Raw genomic sequence first — 16,952 nt, 5'->3', positions numbered from 1 at the left:
TCAATGGCATTTTTAAAAATATATTTATTTATTTTGAGAGAGAGAGAGCACATGGAGAGGGCCAGAGAGAGAGGATTCTGGGGATCTGTTGCACAACAATGTACTTAGAGTGGAGAGGAGCGTACTATGTATTTGAAAATCGTTTTGAGGGTGAATTTAATGGGTTATGGTCTTTTGACACACACACACACAGAGTTTAGCCATTTTTTATATAATTTACATATATCTACCATATGGATCCAACACTGCACTTCTAGGTGTTTACTCAAGAGCAATGAAGATGTATGTCCTCCAAAAGACTTGCATGCAAGTGCTCATAGCAGCTTGATTCCCGATAGCCGAACCCTGGAAATAACTGCAATGTGTGTCACCTTGTGAGTAGATAAGCAAACTGTGATATATCCATCCAATGGAATACTATTCAGCAATAAAAAGGAATGAATTATTGATACATGCAACATCATGGCTGGGTCTCAAAATGAGTAGACTGAGTGAAGGAAACCCTGACACCAGCGAGTGCGCCGTGCCAGGAAATGGCATTTATATAAAATTCTAGAAAATGCACCTTAAATTAGAGCCACGATTCTTCACTGGGAGTGATTTAGCCTCTCCAGTGACATTAGGCAATGTCTGGAGGCTTTTTTGGTTGTCTCAGCAGGGGAAAGGATGACACTACTGGCATTCAGTGGGTAGAGATCAAGGTGCTGCTACATCCTACAATTCACAGGACAACCCCCCCACACACACACGCACAGCATTTGAGGTTGGTTAATTCCAGCCCTAAATGTCAATTATACCAGTGTTGAAAAAAAATCTGAAAAAGAGTTAACTTTTTCAAAAAAAAAACCAGATCAGATGTCACCGGAAGCCAGTAACTGAAGGAAGGATTGACCATAAAGGGGCATGGGGACGCTTTGGGAGGAAACAGAAATGTTATCTCAAAGCACCCTCAGGATCGTAATGGTGGCTGCACAGATACATACGCCCATCACATCCATCAGAACTGATCACATTGTACACTAGGCTCCACGCATACCACGGGCTCAAACTCATGACCCTGAGATCCAGAGTCACACAGGCTCTACTGACTGAGCCAGGTGCCCCCAAATTATACACTTTAAACAGATGCAATTTAGTGTAGGTAAATCATGCTTCAGTAAAGTTGATTTACTAAAAAAAAAAAAAAAAAATAGTGTACCCAGGGGTGTTACCAAGAGCTCTCGAGTGTGTATCTGCTCTTCTGATGTTGCCAGAGCTGTCTTACTTCTTTGGGGAAGCCACACTCTCCCCACTCCGGGCGGTTGGCAGTTGAAACCACTGCCACCGCTTCTGGAACCCACAACCTGAACCAGAAGTGTAGTAGCTTCCCTCTTCCCCCTCCCTCCACCTCCTTGGAGCCAGCTGGGAAAGCATTCTGGGAGATGCAGTTTCCAGCCTTCTAGCTCCCCGTGAACGTGAACGAGGAGAGCACGGAGGGCAGGAAGGGTGCAAAGTCCCTCTGAGATTCGTCTGGCACGGAGCTCGTCATCGTCCATGACCTAAGCAGCCGTCGAATCCAAGTGCCTTGACGTTTGCTCTGATGACACCTAATCATGCTGGTCCCCCTAAAACATGCCATCCCCCCCTTCCCAGTACCAGTTAGACCTCACCACTGGGTTACCTGTGACCTACTTCATGAACCCATTGGATGAGCCAGTTGGAGGCAGAATTCTCCCCACCCCTTTGTTTCTTTAGCACTTTATTTATACTACGTTTAGCATCTATCCCCTTCGATTAAACTTACGTAGCAGGTACAAGTCTGACTGATCTGTACTAGATCGAGTTCAACCTAAAGGTAGAGGCTGTTTTAGTTCACCTTTATGTCTTGCCGTTGCTGCCCCTTCCTGGGTACGTGACTTTGGACGAGCTGGTCCACTTGTACCATGTGTAGCGCTCCCTGGGCAACCGTACACCTGCTTGCCCACTCGAAGTCGGACTAACTCGGGACGGGGAGTCTGTAGGCGGTGCCCCGGCCCCCTGAAACCTCACTTCTCAGAAGACCTGGGAAGACAAGGTTGCAAGTCAGCCAGGCCGGTGAGCATCTCCCCTCTGGTGCTCTTGCGTCTACAGCGGTGGTTGGAGATGAGGTCTTGTTTTCAAGAAGAAACGCGCTGGGAGCAGTGGACAGAAGAGCTCCACTTTCCTTTGAAACCTTATTTTTCATGGGGAAAAAAAAAAAAGCTTTTATGTGATGCAGAGCGGCTCCCGGCATGAAACGCCAGGCCTCCTGGAGAATCAGGACACCTGGGGGGTTCTAGGCATCACCACCTTGTCTGCTCCCAACGTGAAGAAGGTTCCTCTGAGCGCAGTGTTTGCTAATTGTGAGCAGAGACAGGCAGGAAATATCAAACCTCATTCTGGGAAGGATGATCTTCTGCTTTAGCTTTGAAAAACCACCACGAAGAAACAATTAAGTAGGAAAGCGGTGACTTCGTATGAAAAGTGTCATGTCAAGGTAGTAGAACACAGGGGATTCCTGGGTGGCTCAGCGGTTTAGCGCCTGCCTTTGGCCCAGGGCGTGACCCTGGAGTCCCGAGATCGAGTCCCGCATCGGGCTCCCTGCATGGGGCCTGCTTCTCCCTCTGCCTGGGTCTCTGCTCCCCCATCTCTCTCTCTCTGTGTCCCTCTCTGTCCCTCTCTGTCTCTCATGATGAATAAATTAATTAATTTTAAAAAGTCTTTAAAAAAAAGGGGGTAGTAGAACACAAAGTAAACCAAAATAGGCACCAGAAAGAAAGCCGAGCACCCTTGCTGCATACAGTAATGAGCCCTCGAGCTCACCCAGGACGCAGTCTCCTCAGAGGACGGTGCTTGTTAAGCTTTTGGTGGTTTCTGTGAGAATCCAGCGGAAGCAGTCCCCTTACCACATGGCCATGGAGGCGTGCGTGTGATTGTAGGTACCGGGATGCACCTGCTAATCCTCAGGTTAAGGGTCTCACCTCGGAAGTGTACATGTGGTCAGGTTCACGCACTCCGGAGCCAGGACTAGGTTCGAATTCTAGTCCCGACCCCTCCCTGCAGCGTCAGCTCAGGAGGTCTTTAACTTCTCCGAGCTCCAGTTCTAGCACCTGAAGATGGACGTAATACTAGGTCACGGGTTGATTTTGAATATTAGACTAGACAATCTGTTTAAACACTTGGCTTGATCCCCGGCAGGTACTAAGGACTCGATACTGCTCTGAGATTGTTATCAGCTAATAAAATACAGAACTTGAGCCCTACGTGGCCCGGGAGGAACTCGCCCACTCTCAGTGCTACGGAGGTCTGCCAAGGGCCTCCTGTTTCTGAGGGAGCGTGGGGGGATCCTGAAATGGCAGCGATGACAGTGGCGTCATCGGGGAAATGACGGGGGCAGGCCCGGGAGGCCCGACGTCGGGCAAGGCGGATCTCAGTGTCTTCTGGTCTCAGGAAGGCACACTCCATACGCACTTACAGCAGCCACAGCAGAAATACGACCGCAACGCCCATTTCACAAAGGGAACCTGCGAGCCTGTAGGTAATTTTTGTTTTTTAAAGAAGAAAGAGAAAGATCAAAGCTATTAATCATTTACGGACCCAATAGAATAAATCCCAACACGAAGAATTTTTTTGGTTAACCACAGTGATTTTGTTTACAGTTAAATGTGGAAATGTATGAAAGCGGTAGTTATGGGTCAATACAATAGGTTACAAGGCTCCATCTAAAATGGAGTATTTTCAAAAAAAAAAAAAAACAAACAAAAAACAAAAACTAAAATAAAATAAAATAAAATGGAGTATTTTCTGCCCACCATCTCCTCAGATGCTCATGAACGCTGCGGTATAGACACTCCAGACTACAAACTGGATGATGGGGTTAGCCTTAAAATCCACCCAACCGAATCGGTGGTACTCACAGTACCTCGTCTCCTTGGGTATGGATTGCTGATGGTGGGTCCGGGCCTATACGGGAGAGAAACCTGAATATGCTGAAAAGAAAAGGAGGGAACGAGTCGGTCCTCTGCCCATTTTCAGTCTCTTTGGGGGCTCACCCTCCTCTCCTGTTCTTCCACCCTTTCCCTAAATGTGAGGTTTTAAACGTACGTATCTACACAGGCCGAGTACCATGAACCAGGGCCGCAGACCCAGAGCGTCTTTGCCCTAAGCTAAGCAGCGCAGCCTTCCTGCTGCCCTCAAGGATTCCGCTCCGGGAGTTGGGCATATACGGCCAGAGATCTCTGTTTCCAAGATAAATCTCAAGTCTCGGTTTGTATGTAAAATATCCTGACTTTTAAATAGAAGAAAACATGGCATGGGCCAAACAAGTCGTGTTGGCAGCATGAGTTGGACCCTTTGGCCGTGGGTCTCCGTGTTCCAGGGACCTCTGCCCCTCGTGTTTTCTCTATGATCTTTTCCTAGAAAAACCTCATCCACTCTTATGGTTTCAAATCTCTTTGGGAAGCTTCTCACATCATGTATTGTCTTCCAGATCCCTGTAGCTACCTGCCGACCCCACGTCTCCTTTCGCAGGTCTTACCGGCGTCTCCAACCTGGTGCACGTGAAACCAGACTCTTTTTTTTTAAGATTTTATTTATTCGTGAGAGACACAGAGAGAGAGAGAGAGGCAGAGACACAGGCAGAGGGAGAAGCAGGCTCCATGCGGGGAGCCCAAAGCGGGACTCGATCCCTGGATCCCCAGGTCACGTCCTGAGCCCAAGGCAGACGCTCAACCGCTGAGCCAGCCAGACGTCTCTGAAACCAGACTCTTGATCTCTCCCCACCAGTTCATCTTCCTGCTGAGTACATGGTACCTGTATTGCTCAAGAAATGTGGGCGTTATCCTCTACTTTCTCCTCTCCGGCTACCCTTGCGCAGCCGATCACCTACTTCTACAATATTTCTCCGGTGTGTCCCCGTATCTCCCCAAGCCACCATCACATTTCATCTATTTTGCTGCAATAGCTTCCTCCAGATTCCCTCCCCTCTTTGTCCTACTGACCTGTTCTTCACGTAACAGCAAGAGCGATCTTTTAAAATATTAAGTGGATCCTGTGACTCCGTTTCAGCCCTCTCGATGTCTTTACAATGCATGAAAACCAAGAGAAGGAAGTATGTCAAGTGGGTACGGTACCACTGCATCCAATGGACTGAGAGTAATTTTTTTTTCATCTGTAAGACAGGAATCATGATACCTCCATCAAAGGGGTGTTGTGAGGACTCAGTAAAGGCCAATGGTATTTCTGCCTTCCTTTTGTATCAGCTTTTGCAGGGAAGGAGGTAACAGTTCAGTGAACCTTTATATTGTGAATAGCTACTTTACACTCCCCAATTGGTATCACCTACAGAGAACCTTCTAAATGTTTTAGTGACAGTGGTTTCATTTGTATTATTGTGGCGGCAAAGAAAAACATCTGCCTTAATTAAAAGATAAAGCCCTGGGGCGCCTGGCTGGCTCAGTAGGTTAAGCATTTGCCATGGGCCTCAGGCCGTGATCTCCGGGTCCTGGGATTGGGCCCCTCCTGGGGGGAGGGGGGGCCGCCCCACCCTGCCAGGAGGCTGTTTCTCCCTCGCCTTCTGCCTGCCGCTCCCCCTACTCCTGTGTGCACTCGCGCTCTCTTTCAATGTCAAATAAATAAAATCTTAAAAAAGGAAAATATAAAAACCCCACTTTTAAAAATTATGGAACAAGCCAAGTTCAATTAAAATCACAGGACAGAGTAAAATAATAATTTCAAATGTTTTCAGATCATTTTTTTTTTAAGTTTTGAAATGGAAAATGATTAGCTGATAGGGTTGAGGCACTGCTACATCATGAAAATTGAACTACTTTTTGGCAAGCATCCGATTTCATTGATTTGAATTCAGCTTTGCCCGGAGCTGGGCGAGACAGTTTCCAAAATAGCATCATGAATTCAGCGGCCGTAGCCCTATCAGTCCCCAGGGCCTTTCTGTCTTTCGATTCACAAGTTCCAATTTAGAAAACACCACAGTGACAATCATGAAATCTGCTGAGGCCATTGGCTTAAAAAGCCAGGAGTGAAGGTGAGGAGCTGCCACCGCAGGTACATGGAGCATCTTTATAGAACTCTTAACTCAGCCCTTCGTGTGGGTGGCCTTTAAAAAAAAAAAAAAACTAGATATTTATGAGTCATAAAACCACTCCATGACGAGCTCCTTGGTTGACGTACAGTGTACTTGTGAGCTGAAAATGTTGGCTGCCCTTGAGCTGAATTAGTTCATGAACCATTGCAAAATGAAAAAAAAAAAAAGTAAAGATTATAGGTCTATACTATAACCCTCATTTTTTATCTCCAGGAATAAGTATAATCAGCTTTCACTACACCTCAAGGTAGTGAATTCTCCCATTTGGTATATACTTGCAGTAAATATATAACACACAGCCCTCTTTTGATTAATAAAAGAATGTTTTAAATAAAAATAATTTGAAGGGTTGTGCACAAAAAGGCAACTTTGTTCCTCGGTGGTCATTTTATTGAATATTTGCTGAGAAACCAGCATGTAGGAGGCGCTGTGCTAGTTTGACATCAACATATACAGGTGCAAACTGTAACAACTAGAAAGGACCTGAGATATCCAGTCCAGAATCATTTTCTTTAATGTTTTATTTATTCATGAAAGACACACAAAAAGCCAGAGACGTAGACAGAAGGAGAAGCAAGCTCCCTGTGGGGAGCCTGGGGACTTGATCCCAGGACTCCAGGATCACACCCTGAGCCAAAGGCAGACACTCAACCACTGAGCCACCCAGGTGTCCCCAGAATCGTTTAATAGACAATTCAACTTTAACCCTAAAGGAGAAAGGGACTTACACAGAGCAACACGTGTAGTCACTCACTATAGCTGAGACTAGAATGCAGTCTCATAAAGTAAAACAGGTTCCCAATTCTCATGAAAATCATTTTAATTATATATATTTCTCATTGCAAAAGTGACGCTTTAGGAGAGCGCCGAGTCGATTGAACACATGAGACTACGTCCAGCCTCCCCTAAAACCCCATAAAGACTGTAGCAAACGGATTTTGTAAGGTGTAGACCAAACACGGACAGGGAAAAGGTAAAAAAGAGACAATAACAAGAGCTGGGCAGCTGGAAAAAAAAAATGGATGAAGGACCAAGGACTTAGTGGATCTGAGAAACAAAGCCGAGCTCCCATGTCCAGCTCTGCAGGTTGGGCACTGTCCAAATCTAGTGGACACTGCTTACCTAGACTCCAAAGGGAAGGCTTTCTCTGGAGCGGTGCTGAGCATAGCCTGCACAACAGCAAGCTGTGGCCCTGTGGAGAAAACAAACGCAAAGCAGCCATAAGGGAAGGGAAGGGAAAATCATCCCAACTTGCAAAAAGAATTCCCCAAAAGTCAGGGGTTGAAAGTACCAGACGGCTCTGGGTAAGAGGATAAATGGGAAGGAAGTGCACATGCACAATTAAAACCGGGCTATATCGGGATCCCTGGGTGGCGCAGCGGTTTAGCGCCTGCCTTTGGCCCGGGGCGCGATCCTGGAGACCCGGGATCGGGTCCCACGTCGGGCTCCCAGTGCATGGAGCCTGCTTCTCCCTCTGCCTGTGTCTCTGCCTCTCTCTCTTTCTGTGTCTCTCATGAATAAATAAATAAATAAAATCTTTAAAAAAAATAAAATAAAATAAAATAAAAAATAAAACCGGGCTATAGGTGCAGGGACAGATATAGACGGAGTACAGGTGTAGTCACAACTGCAGGTGTAGGTACAGGTATTCGCCAGCCTAGGATGTATTTTGTTGTCAAGTGTGGGGCAGGGGTCCAATTCCACCTTTTGTTTTCATGTAAAAGAATGCTGTGAGCATTTTCTTATGTAACTGCAAGCTCTTTGGAAATGTCCCTTTAGAGAGGGGCACTTGACGGGATGAGCACTGGGTGTTATTCTATATGTTGGCAAATTGAACACCAATAAAAAATAAATTTATTATAAAAAAATAAAAAAATGTTGAATTTTTAAAAAAATAAATAAATAAATTTATTTTTTAAAAAAAAAAAAGGAAATGTCACTTTAATTGCTAGGACAAGAAGATTGTGCTCTAAAAGCAACACGCTTTCCTCGAGTATTCTATATTGTTGGACTTTGTTACTTGAGGTCTTCTGCTGCTATGAATAATGCTTCCATGAATATTTTTGCATCTCTATTTCTCTATGATACACCCCGGAAATGAAATTACTGAGTGAAAATGTCACAGTGCTACATGCAGTATACCAAAGTACCTGCCTCAGCGTACTATTGCATTTTTTTAAAGAATGAAGATTTTATTTAAAAAAAAAAAAAGAGAGAGTAGCTTGGGCAGCCCGGGTGGCTCAGCGGTTTAGCACTGCCTTCGGCCAAGGTTGTGACCCCGGGGTCCCGAGATCAAGTCCCGCATCGGGCTCCCTGCGTGGAGCCTGCTTCTCCCTCTGCCTGTGTCTCTCTGCCTCTGTGTGTGCGTGTGTGTGTGCCTCATGAATAAATAAATAAAATCCTAAAAAAAAACCAAAAAGAGTAGCTTTTTTTACCGTATAGTTATCGGTCATTTATACGATACTGCTCTGTGAATTGTATAATAGCAACCTGTGCCCATTTTTCTGGGTAGTTTTTCTTACTGATGTTGAAAATACAGCCCCTTTGTGAAATTTGCACGAATATCACAAGCTTGACGTATGCCTTTTGATCTTATTTTTCATGTTTTTAATATTTTTTTAGTTTCATGCACACTTACCGATCTGTTCTGTGAATTGCTCAGCTGTTTTCCCACGTAGAATTTCTTGCCCTGCTTTGATATATTAGGTATTTTCCTGCTTAGATATAGCCTTCTAAGATACATCTTCTTCTAGCTATATTGGTTTCTTTTCTATACTTGTTTTTTGACCTATTTAGAATTTCTTTTGTGCTATAGCATGAGATGAGGATCTAATTAGGGTTTTTTTGTTGTTTTTTTTACAAAACAGCCAATTTCTCTAGTACCTTCTCATGGCCATCAAAGAAATGCTATTAAAGACAGGTGTAAAAAAATAAATAAAAAATACAAAACTAAAGACAGGCGTATTAAAGGACCTAGCCCCAGAGGCAGAGGCCAGCGCTCACGGTGAGCTTTGCTGTCTCCCCGCAGGCGAGCCGGAGCCGGCTGTCAGCAGCGACTCTGACATCTCGCTGATCATGGCAATGGAAGTCGGGCTGTCGGACGTGGAGCTCTCCACCGACCCAGACTGCGACGAGGCGAAATCCTGAGCCGGTGACCGTCGGAGAAGGGGCCCCGGGGGACGGAGGGAGGCGTGCCTCGAGAATGGACGGGCCCGCGGCCTGCACGACCTCCCGGGCCCGGCCGTCGGGGCCGCCTTTCCCCCCTGGGCCCTCGTGGGCTGGCGCCTCGGGAGCTCGCGACACGCGCACAGGGGACACGGGTCGGGCCTCTGCATCTTGCTTCCTCTGTTTCCAGGTCTTGTTTCATCGTTCGGGGAATGTGGTTCGGTTTCCTTGGCAGCTTCGGGTTAGAGGCCGTGAGCCGTTTCCATCGGGCCCGGCCTCCCTGGGGGGTGGCACCCAGGGGCGCCCAGGCCTGGCCACCCACGGCCCGAAGCGCGGGGCTCCGGGAGGCGCCCGCCCCACTCCAGGCCGGCCCTCGGGAAGAACCCGAGCTCCTGCGGGGGCATCCTAAGCACCCTGGCTGCGGAGACCCCGGCCCGGGCGCCGACCCCGCCGTGCCTGTGGCCCACCCTGGGCACCGCAGCCCGCCGCCCCCCTTGCCAGGCCCTGCTGACAGCCCACGTGAGAAGGAAGCATCACTCTGCCTGGAACTTCGGGTCTTGGACAGGAATGCCACACTCAGAGGTCCCCTCCGGGCCCCTGGCACCGCCGTCGCGACTGTAGGACTGTAGCCGGCACTGCAGGCCTGGCTTTAAGGCCAGAGCCACGTGTTCTCCCCCAAAGCGCAGTGTCTGTTAGCTTGGTCTCCCCGGGCCAGAGCCGTCTTCCGTGTCCTCCACGAGTGGCCTCCGCAGGAGACGGAGGCTGCAGAGGAGACCCGGTCCTCCTTGAGCCCAGGGCCCGACACAGCGGGGCCGTGTAGCACCTAGGTGGCACCCGCCGCCCACACGCGGCAGGCCGCCCGGAAGGCCTAGGTGACTCCTTAGCAGCCCCCTGCCCAGGGCTCACCGAGGACAGCGAGTGAGGAGGGGCGTGCGGTTTGATGAACAATTTGATCGAGAAGTCGGCGAGGGCTTTGGCTAACCAAGCTTCTCCCGGCGGAGACAGACAGAAGGGAGACAGGAGAGGACGCGGCAGGGCAATACTGAAACCCACCGGCGTTTTTAAACTACTTACGTTTTTATTCTTTTTTTTGTAACTATGACGGAGATGCGCTATTTTTCCAGTGGGCGATTTTGTAACACACTTAGACTATCCCGATGCGGAGATGACTGAGGCAGCGAGTGGCTTCCCCGGACAACCACGAGGCCCCTCGTCCTCCGGAGACGGCCGTGCAGCCGCGTGGGTTGCCGAGACGGAGAGCCTTCCTCGCGGACCCACTTCCGTCTTCGACGAGGCCTTGCCACCTCACTACACTAAGACCCATCCAAAGACAAGAGCTCGGTTGTGTCGTAGACCCCGCGGCCTCGGAAACACGGGGCGTACGTCAAGGGAGAGCATGTCAGACTACTGGTTGCCCCTTTCTCGGCACCTTTAACGGTTTCCTGTGGGATGCTCCCTGGGTGGGCAGCGAGGCAGAGAAAATGCCCACCACCCTCGGGAACGTCGCCTCCCCCTGGGATGACACTTCCTGCAATGGAATCCGGACAATGTGCAAAGGCGGGCGGGGAGGAGCGAGGACGCCACCGAATGGAGAAGCAGGAGTCCCGGCTGAGCCAAGGGCTGGCGGGCCCCGTCGCCTCCACCTGTGAAATGAAGGAGTTGAACGAGATGGTGGCCAAGGCCCCTTCTGACCCGAGGGCCGCTAGCGAGCTCTCTGCCAGGGGGAGCCATGTGCTTGCAGGTGGCCGTGCCCCCTAGCGGACCTCATGCCCTAGGGAGGCAGTTCCTTGACAGGCAACACGCTAATGGCCTCTGGGCCCCTGCGCTCCTGTGAGGCTGAGTGTCCAAATGCTTCAAGGTTTAAGTCCAAGTAGGAGTGGCTTTGTCTAGCCTGGTGTTAAACCCACCGTCTGTCACAGAGTCTGTGATCTCTGGACACCTTCGCACCCCAGTCCTCAGTGTAGACTTCATCGCAAAGGGTTGCCTTCCCTCGGTCAGCGTAGGGTTCCGGCGTGGACTCCTTCAGTCAGCAACGCCTGAAACGCACTTCGGTGCTCGCGGACGTCAGGTGGAATCAGAAGGATGATTCAAGAGCAAGAGAAATACAGATTGCATCCCACACCCGGGAGGGAAAATGCCTTTGGATCGAATACTTGTCCGTTTGATGAGTGTCCTCTCTTCCTGCCAGTGACCAGGTAAAGCAGGACTCGCCTGCGTATGTACGCCGTGCTAGTGGCAACCCCTATGGGGTGAGGCCCATGCTGCGTGGATGACGAGAGGCCCCGGGTTGGCGGGGGGGCGCTGAGGCCTGTGGCTTTACCCCAAGGAGGCTCTGCTGCAAAACCCCTGACCCTTGGAGGCTCTCCATTTACCAAAGGTTTGTTTCCGGAGGATTTAACTGTGGCTTTGGTAGCCTAAAAAAAAAAAAAAAAAAAAAAAAAAAAAGTTAACCAGCATAGAAGAGTTTAAGAGAAATAAAAACCTTCTCCCATAGCCTTGTTCACCTCCTCACCCACCCCAAAGAGGAAATTCTGAGCTGGGAACCCTCTAGAAGTATATGCAGACTTCAGGCGTGTTTACAGATGTGCATTTTTCCGTAGTGAGTGTCCAGACCAGCGCTATCCGATTGAAATGTAACGCAAGTCACCCACGTAAACTTTACATTTTCTGCTGGCTACATTTTTTTATTTTCATTTTGGCTGTGTTTTAAAAAGGAAAAAGGAACAGGCGAAATGGATTCTAATGATATATTTAATCCTTTTGTTTCAACATGTGAAAAGTATTCATGAAATACTTCACATTCTCTTTCGTACTAAGTCCTCCAAATCCACCGTGAGTCCGCGCTCCCAGCCCGGCTCCCGTTGGACCGGCTGCAGCCCCAGCCTCCAGCTCTGTCTCGACAGCTGCACGTGGCCCGTGGCTTCCAGCGCGACAGCACAGGTCCGGAGCTGCTCTGGCATTCTCACCAGATTCCCTGACCCTCTCAAAGAAAAAAAAAAAGTCAAAACCTAATTACCTCCAGAGAGAACTAGACTCCACCCAAGTTGCCTAATGAGAGGCCCAAAGATCTGTTTGTTTTGCAATGAATAGATGTTCAGGCCATTCTTTTAGAAATTTCTGCTTGACCTTTCTAACCATACACTGGTGTCCATTAGTGTTGCTGTTACGTCTCTGACCAGTTGTCGTTGTTATTTTAAGTCACAAAAAACCATGTTGATTCGGTGCTGAGACAAAAGTATCTCCCTCACTTCCGTGACAAACGCTTGGACTGCTACGTGGCACTCGGGAGCCAAGGAGAGCTCCAGGCCGTCGTCGTGCGACCTCACCCCCGGCCCCCGCTCTCCTGCCTCTGGGCTGGCCGAGGGTCTTTGCCCAGGGCCAGTGCGCCCTTGGGATTGGAGGGCTCCATCCGTACAGCAGGCACCTCTCGATCTTGGGGCTGCGAGTTTGAGCCCCACGTTGGGTGCAGAGATGACTTAAAAACAACAGCTTAAGAAGAGGAAAAAAAAGGAATAGTGGAAAAAAAAAAAAAAAGGAATAGTGGCCAAGGCATCAACTGATGCTGACATCGCCTAGTCACGGTGGGAACCCTGGAGGCGGATCCCTGTCCAAAGAGGTGTCCCTGTTGTGTTGTGCCGTGTTGTCAGCACGTCCCTCGTTCTGGACGTTCACGGGTCTGGGTTGGGTTTTGTCGAAAACCACAACGCCCGGTGGCTCCTGCGGTTCGTCCTGGCGGCCGCTACACCTTCAGAGCCAGAAATGGTGACACGTAGCCTGACATCGGTTCCTTCTCCTCCGTGAGTCTTGTTTAGGTGAAGAGTCTTGCAGGACGTAAAAAATAAATGGCATTTAGTTGGCCGCTGAATGCATCGCCCTGACCGAAAACAAAGACATCTCGTTAAATGAAGATTGTTTCAGAAAATCTGAGATACAGAGTCACATCCTCTGTGGAGCAAGGACCCGGCCCTCGCGGTCCTGAGGCCCCTGCGGCGATTTCCAGTACATTTTTGTACGCTCTACCCTACATCTCTTTCCCTCCTTTCTCTCTCTCTCTCTCTGTATCTGGCTTTCTCTGACTGCCTGTCTCTTCTTTACACCTACACACATTCTTTTCCCATCTTTAGGGACAAAAAAACCTTGGTGGCTCTGGAGCTATAGACTTACCGTTGTGATTGCCGTTGTTACGGTTGTTGGGGTCTTTCTTGTTCTTACCGTGCGGCAGTGTCTATACTTGCACTTCTGATGAGGAAAACCAGTTTACTCTGAAGGCTAATCAACTTCCTCCATGATGGAGTTAGCCATGTTCTCACGTCTCCTCTCACTAATTTAATCGCAGAAAATTTAATTTATAGATAGCTGTTGCCTTTTTTCCAGGCTTCCTTGCAGAAAAGTCTCCTGGGCAAATAATGGCAAAGTCACCGTTCCAGAATGCCGTCTAGATCTTTCATCTTCTACTCTGAGCATCTGTGACCTTCCTGGTTCACCCCGGGCCACCAAGGTTAGGACTTCTTAGAAAGACGTGGGGGTCGTACTGTATCCGATGTCCGCTCATTCTTCCTTAACTCAGCTTCTTAGCGCAAGACCTTGCTCTTCGTAAGGGATCTAAGAGGCCACTTCTTCATTAAGATTGGAAAAGGCACACAAAGAAACCATTCTCCCCAGGTGAGGGACACAGATTCCTTGGGCCGTGTTGAGTGTCACAGACGTGGACTTGACGATGACCGTTCATACGAGCCTGCAGGAAGTGAGAAAGAGGGTGGCGGGGTATGAACATGGCTTCCCTTCCCAAATAAATGCCCATCCCCTAGTAGGCTTAGAGCTCACCTGGCCTTTGGGGCCAGGGTGGGAGGGTGCACGTGTGTGTTTGAAGGAGTTTAACACTCATGAGGTAAACACTCATGGTTGCAAAGAAGGTTGAGATTGCCTGAAAGACAAATTAATTCTGAGAAGCTGGAATGAGTTTCTCAGCATCACTTACCTCTCCTCTTTGCCTGCTTGTCTCCCCATCTCACAGCTCCAGGCCCTTTGTAATGGGAACGGTAATTGGTAAAAACCCATAGATTGGTAGCCACACTTCCACTTGGACCCTTTTGATGACACGAAATTATCCCAAAACTAAAGAGGTGACTCCGGGTCCTAGATGTAGATCCCTAGAGACCAATGGCAAAACCCGCTTGTTGTGCGAAGAACTCGGTGAGGTCGCTCACAGCTCGCTTTGCCACCCTGCGAACTATGCCTGCCTCGGTCAAGGGGCTTTTGCAGGAATCTCCGTGATCAAAGACCTTTCATCCTTGTGCTACTATTGATGGACGTTTGCACTTACTCCAGAGCCATTCGCTCAGTGGTCACCTGGTAATTGTTTCCGGATGGTAACGGTAAGGCAAGAACCTAGTCTCTGGAGAGGTCTGCGAGTCGGTACGGAGCCCGGGGGAGCTTCTGTGGAGAAGCAGCTCCACCCAGATACCCCAGGATCACCGCCTGGCGCAGGTCTGTGGGCCTGTCGTCCTCACTGGATTGAAGGGCTTGGAGACGCAGGGAAAACGTGGGGACCGTGTGTGCTCTGTAAACCAAAGACCAATCACCATCCACATGGACACGCGTTCTTCCATTGACCAGTTTCATTTGTTCCTAATGTTCCCATAAATAAAAGTGCAGGTGGGTTGCCTGGTCAGATGAAACGGTGGAACTGTAGAGGGTCCATCTCTTGCAGGCTGGTGATCGACCTTACTAAATCCCACAATCTTTAAAAAAAAAAATGTATTGTGGCCTTAGTACCACAGCATCTAGAAAGTCTGGTGTTTAGTCTCCTTTTCCCTCAAGAAGTTTGAGGCAAAACTAGCGCTTTATCGAACTCGGAATACCGTTGTCTTTGAGAATGTGGAGATTTTTACCTCGCCAAAGAATGTTCGTGGAGGAGAGCGTCTTAATTAGGGAGTATCCGTGCTTTTGAAGAGAACACCAAACCCTTGCTCGCCGTCGGGATGGAGACTGGAGCAGTTGAGGAAGGGTGGCCGGCCTTCCTTTGGTGGCATCCGTGGTACTGGGGGGTCACTAGGCAGTCACTGCACGGGGCAGGGTGCCCTCTGCTGGGATAAGCGCCGTTGTTCTTTCAGCCAAGTCATTTGACCAGGGTCCCCGTTCCCTCAACAACTAGTTATTGGCCTGTCAACTAGTTATTGGCCTGTCGTCATACAGTTTCCCCGATAGTTGAGAACTTGGCCCACATTTATGCGAAGGGGAAGGAGTGTCACAAGCTCAGAAGCGTTGAGGAAGAGCCCCACGGAAGAGCTCACGGCCCGCAGCCCCTTCTGCAAAATGTCAAAGCGTGTTGTTGGCCGTGTTTGCAGAGAAGATGCCTCTGGCCCCAACGTCGTAAGGCAGGGGCCCGAGTGTTTTGTGACTTATCTCCACTCTCTTCTTGTCAAATCACAAAGGAAGATCAACAAACAGACGTCTTTCATATGAATGTCCATGGTGTGACACACTGGCGTGTTTTGTACGTGTACATAATGACACATTTACTTCCTGCTTTCGCGTTAGTAATCCGAAATGGTTGTACCATTTTATAATTCGGAAGAGATGTAGGGGTGGGGGGGGTTGGCGGGGGGGCTGGTATTTTTATAGCAGGGTGTCCCCCTTCTATTTAGAAAACTTGAAGCAATTTTGTACTTGTGAAAAAGTCACATTCCATTCATTTCCCGAAAAATAAGGGGACTTGTTCTCTAAACTATTCGTGAGCTGGGAGGGTGATTATTCTAGTTTCCAGGGGAGCCTCCCGAGCAGTGTATATGTGACACCCACTTTTATAGATTGCAGACCATGACCAGCAAAAATTGCCATTTCAAAATGTGAAAACAAAAAAAAAATTTCTTTTAGCCCCTTTGTATATACCACATTGTTATTTTCACTGAAAAGAAAAAGTGCTACAAAGAATTTATCATTATAAAAATATTCAGAAATGGCACCATAAATCAACCTCTAGTTTAATTTCCCTGCTAGCAAGAAAAAAATCCGATGGATTTATGTTCCTCCCTAAACATGAATTTGTGTGCTTTTGTCATATAACAAATGATGTCACGGGTAGAACTTGACTTTGTTTTCTCCACCAGGTCTTTGTGGCCGTCTACGCGGCGGTGTCATCATGCTCTTACCCGTCCCCCTCCCTAGTCAGGTCACGGGACGGCTTCCTGGATGTATTTGCCACATGACTCAAAGATCACAAAAATTATCCCTGATGGCATTTGCACGGGTAGCTTTTAATTTAGACTTTGGTTAGCTCTTAAGTGCGGAGAAATTTCGTAGTGGATTATGTAGCCTTTTTACCAAAACATCATCTTCTGTACAAAGTCACAGGTATATTTAAATGGTAGGTCAAGGAGATGTAGTTGGTTCGGGGGTTTTGTGGGGGGCGGAGGGTGGTATAAATCTCTTTCTCTTTCCTTTTTCCGCTCCACGGGCACCTACCTTACTCCTTCCAGAGCACTTTATCTCTCTCTTGAAATACACAGAAGTTTAAAAAAAAAAAACAAAAAAAAAAACTGTCTTCTGTTAGGAGACATGGACTTTTATTTTGCTTAATTCTATTATCTACGTGTTTGGAGAGCATAAACAGTCTGTCTCATAACGGGCTGGTGATGAAATATTAGGGACAATAGTTGGAAACACCCAACCGTACAACATGGCTATT

The 16,952-nt window shown here is 48.4% G+C and overlaps 1 protein-coding gene across 1 annotated transcript in view; it reads left to right on the top strand.

Moving 5' to 3' along the window:
* RNF150 (ring finger protein 150) overlaps positions 1 to 9,261 on the top strand; it is a 239,388-nt gene extending 230,127 nt beyond the window's left edge. Inside the window, exon 7 of the mRNA XM_055317069.1 lies at positions 9,129 to 9,261. Within this exon, the coding sequence (XP_055173044.1) occupies positions 9,129 to 9,247 (119 nt within the window). The 3' untranslated portion in view covers positions 9,248 to 9,261. The remainder of the gene's footprint in view (positions 1 to 9,128) is intronic.
* The last annotated feature ends 7,691 nt before the right edge of the window (positions 9,262 to 16,952 follow it).

Source organism: Nyctereutes procyonoides, unplaced genomic scaffold (assembly GCF_905146905.1).
Source record: "Nyctereutes procyonoides isolate TBG_1078 unplaced genomic scaffold, NYPRO_anot_genome, whole genome shotgun sequence".
Taxonomy (NCBI): domain Eukaryota; kingdom Metazoa; phylum Chordata; class Mammalia; order Carnivora; family Canidae; genus Nyctereutes; species Nyctereutes procyonoides.
This window is presented reverse-complemented; position numbering and strand designations above follow the sequence as displayed.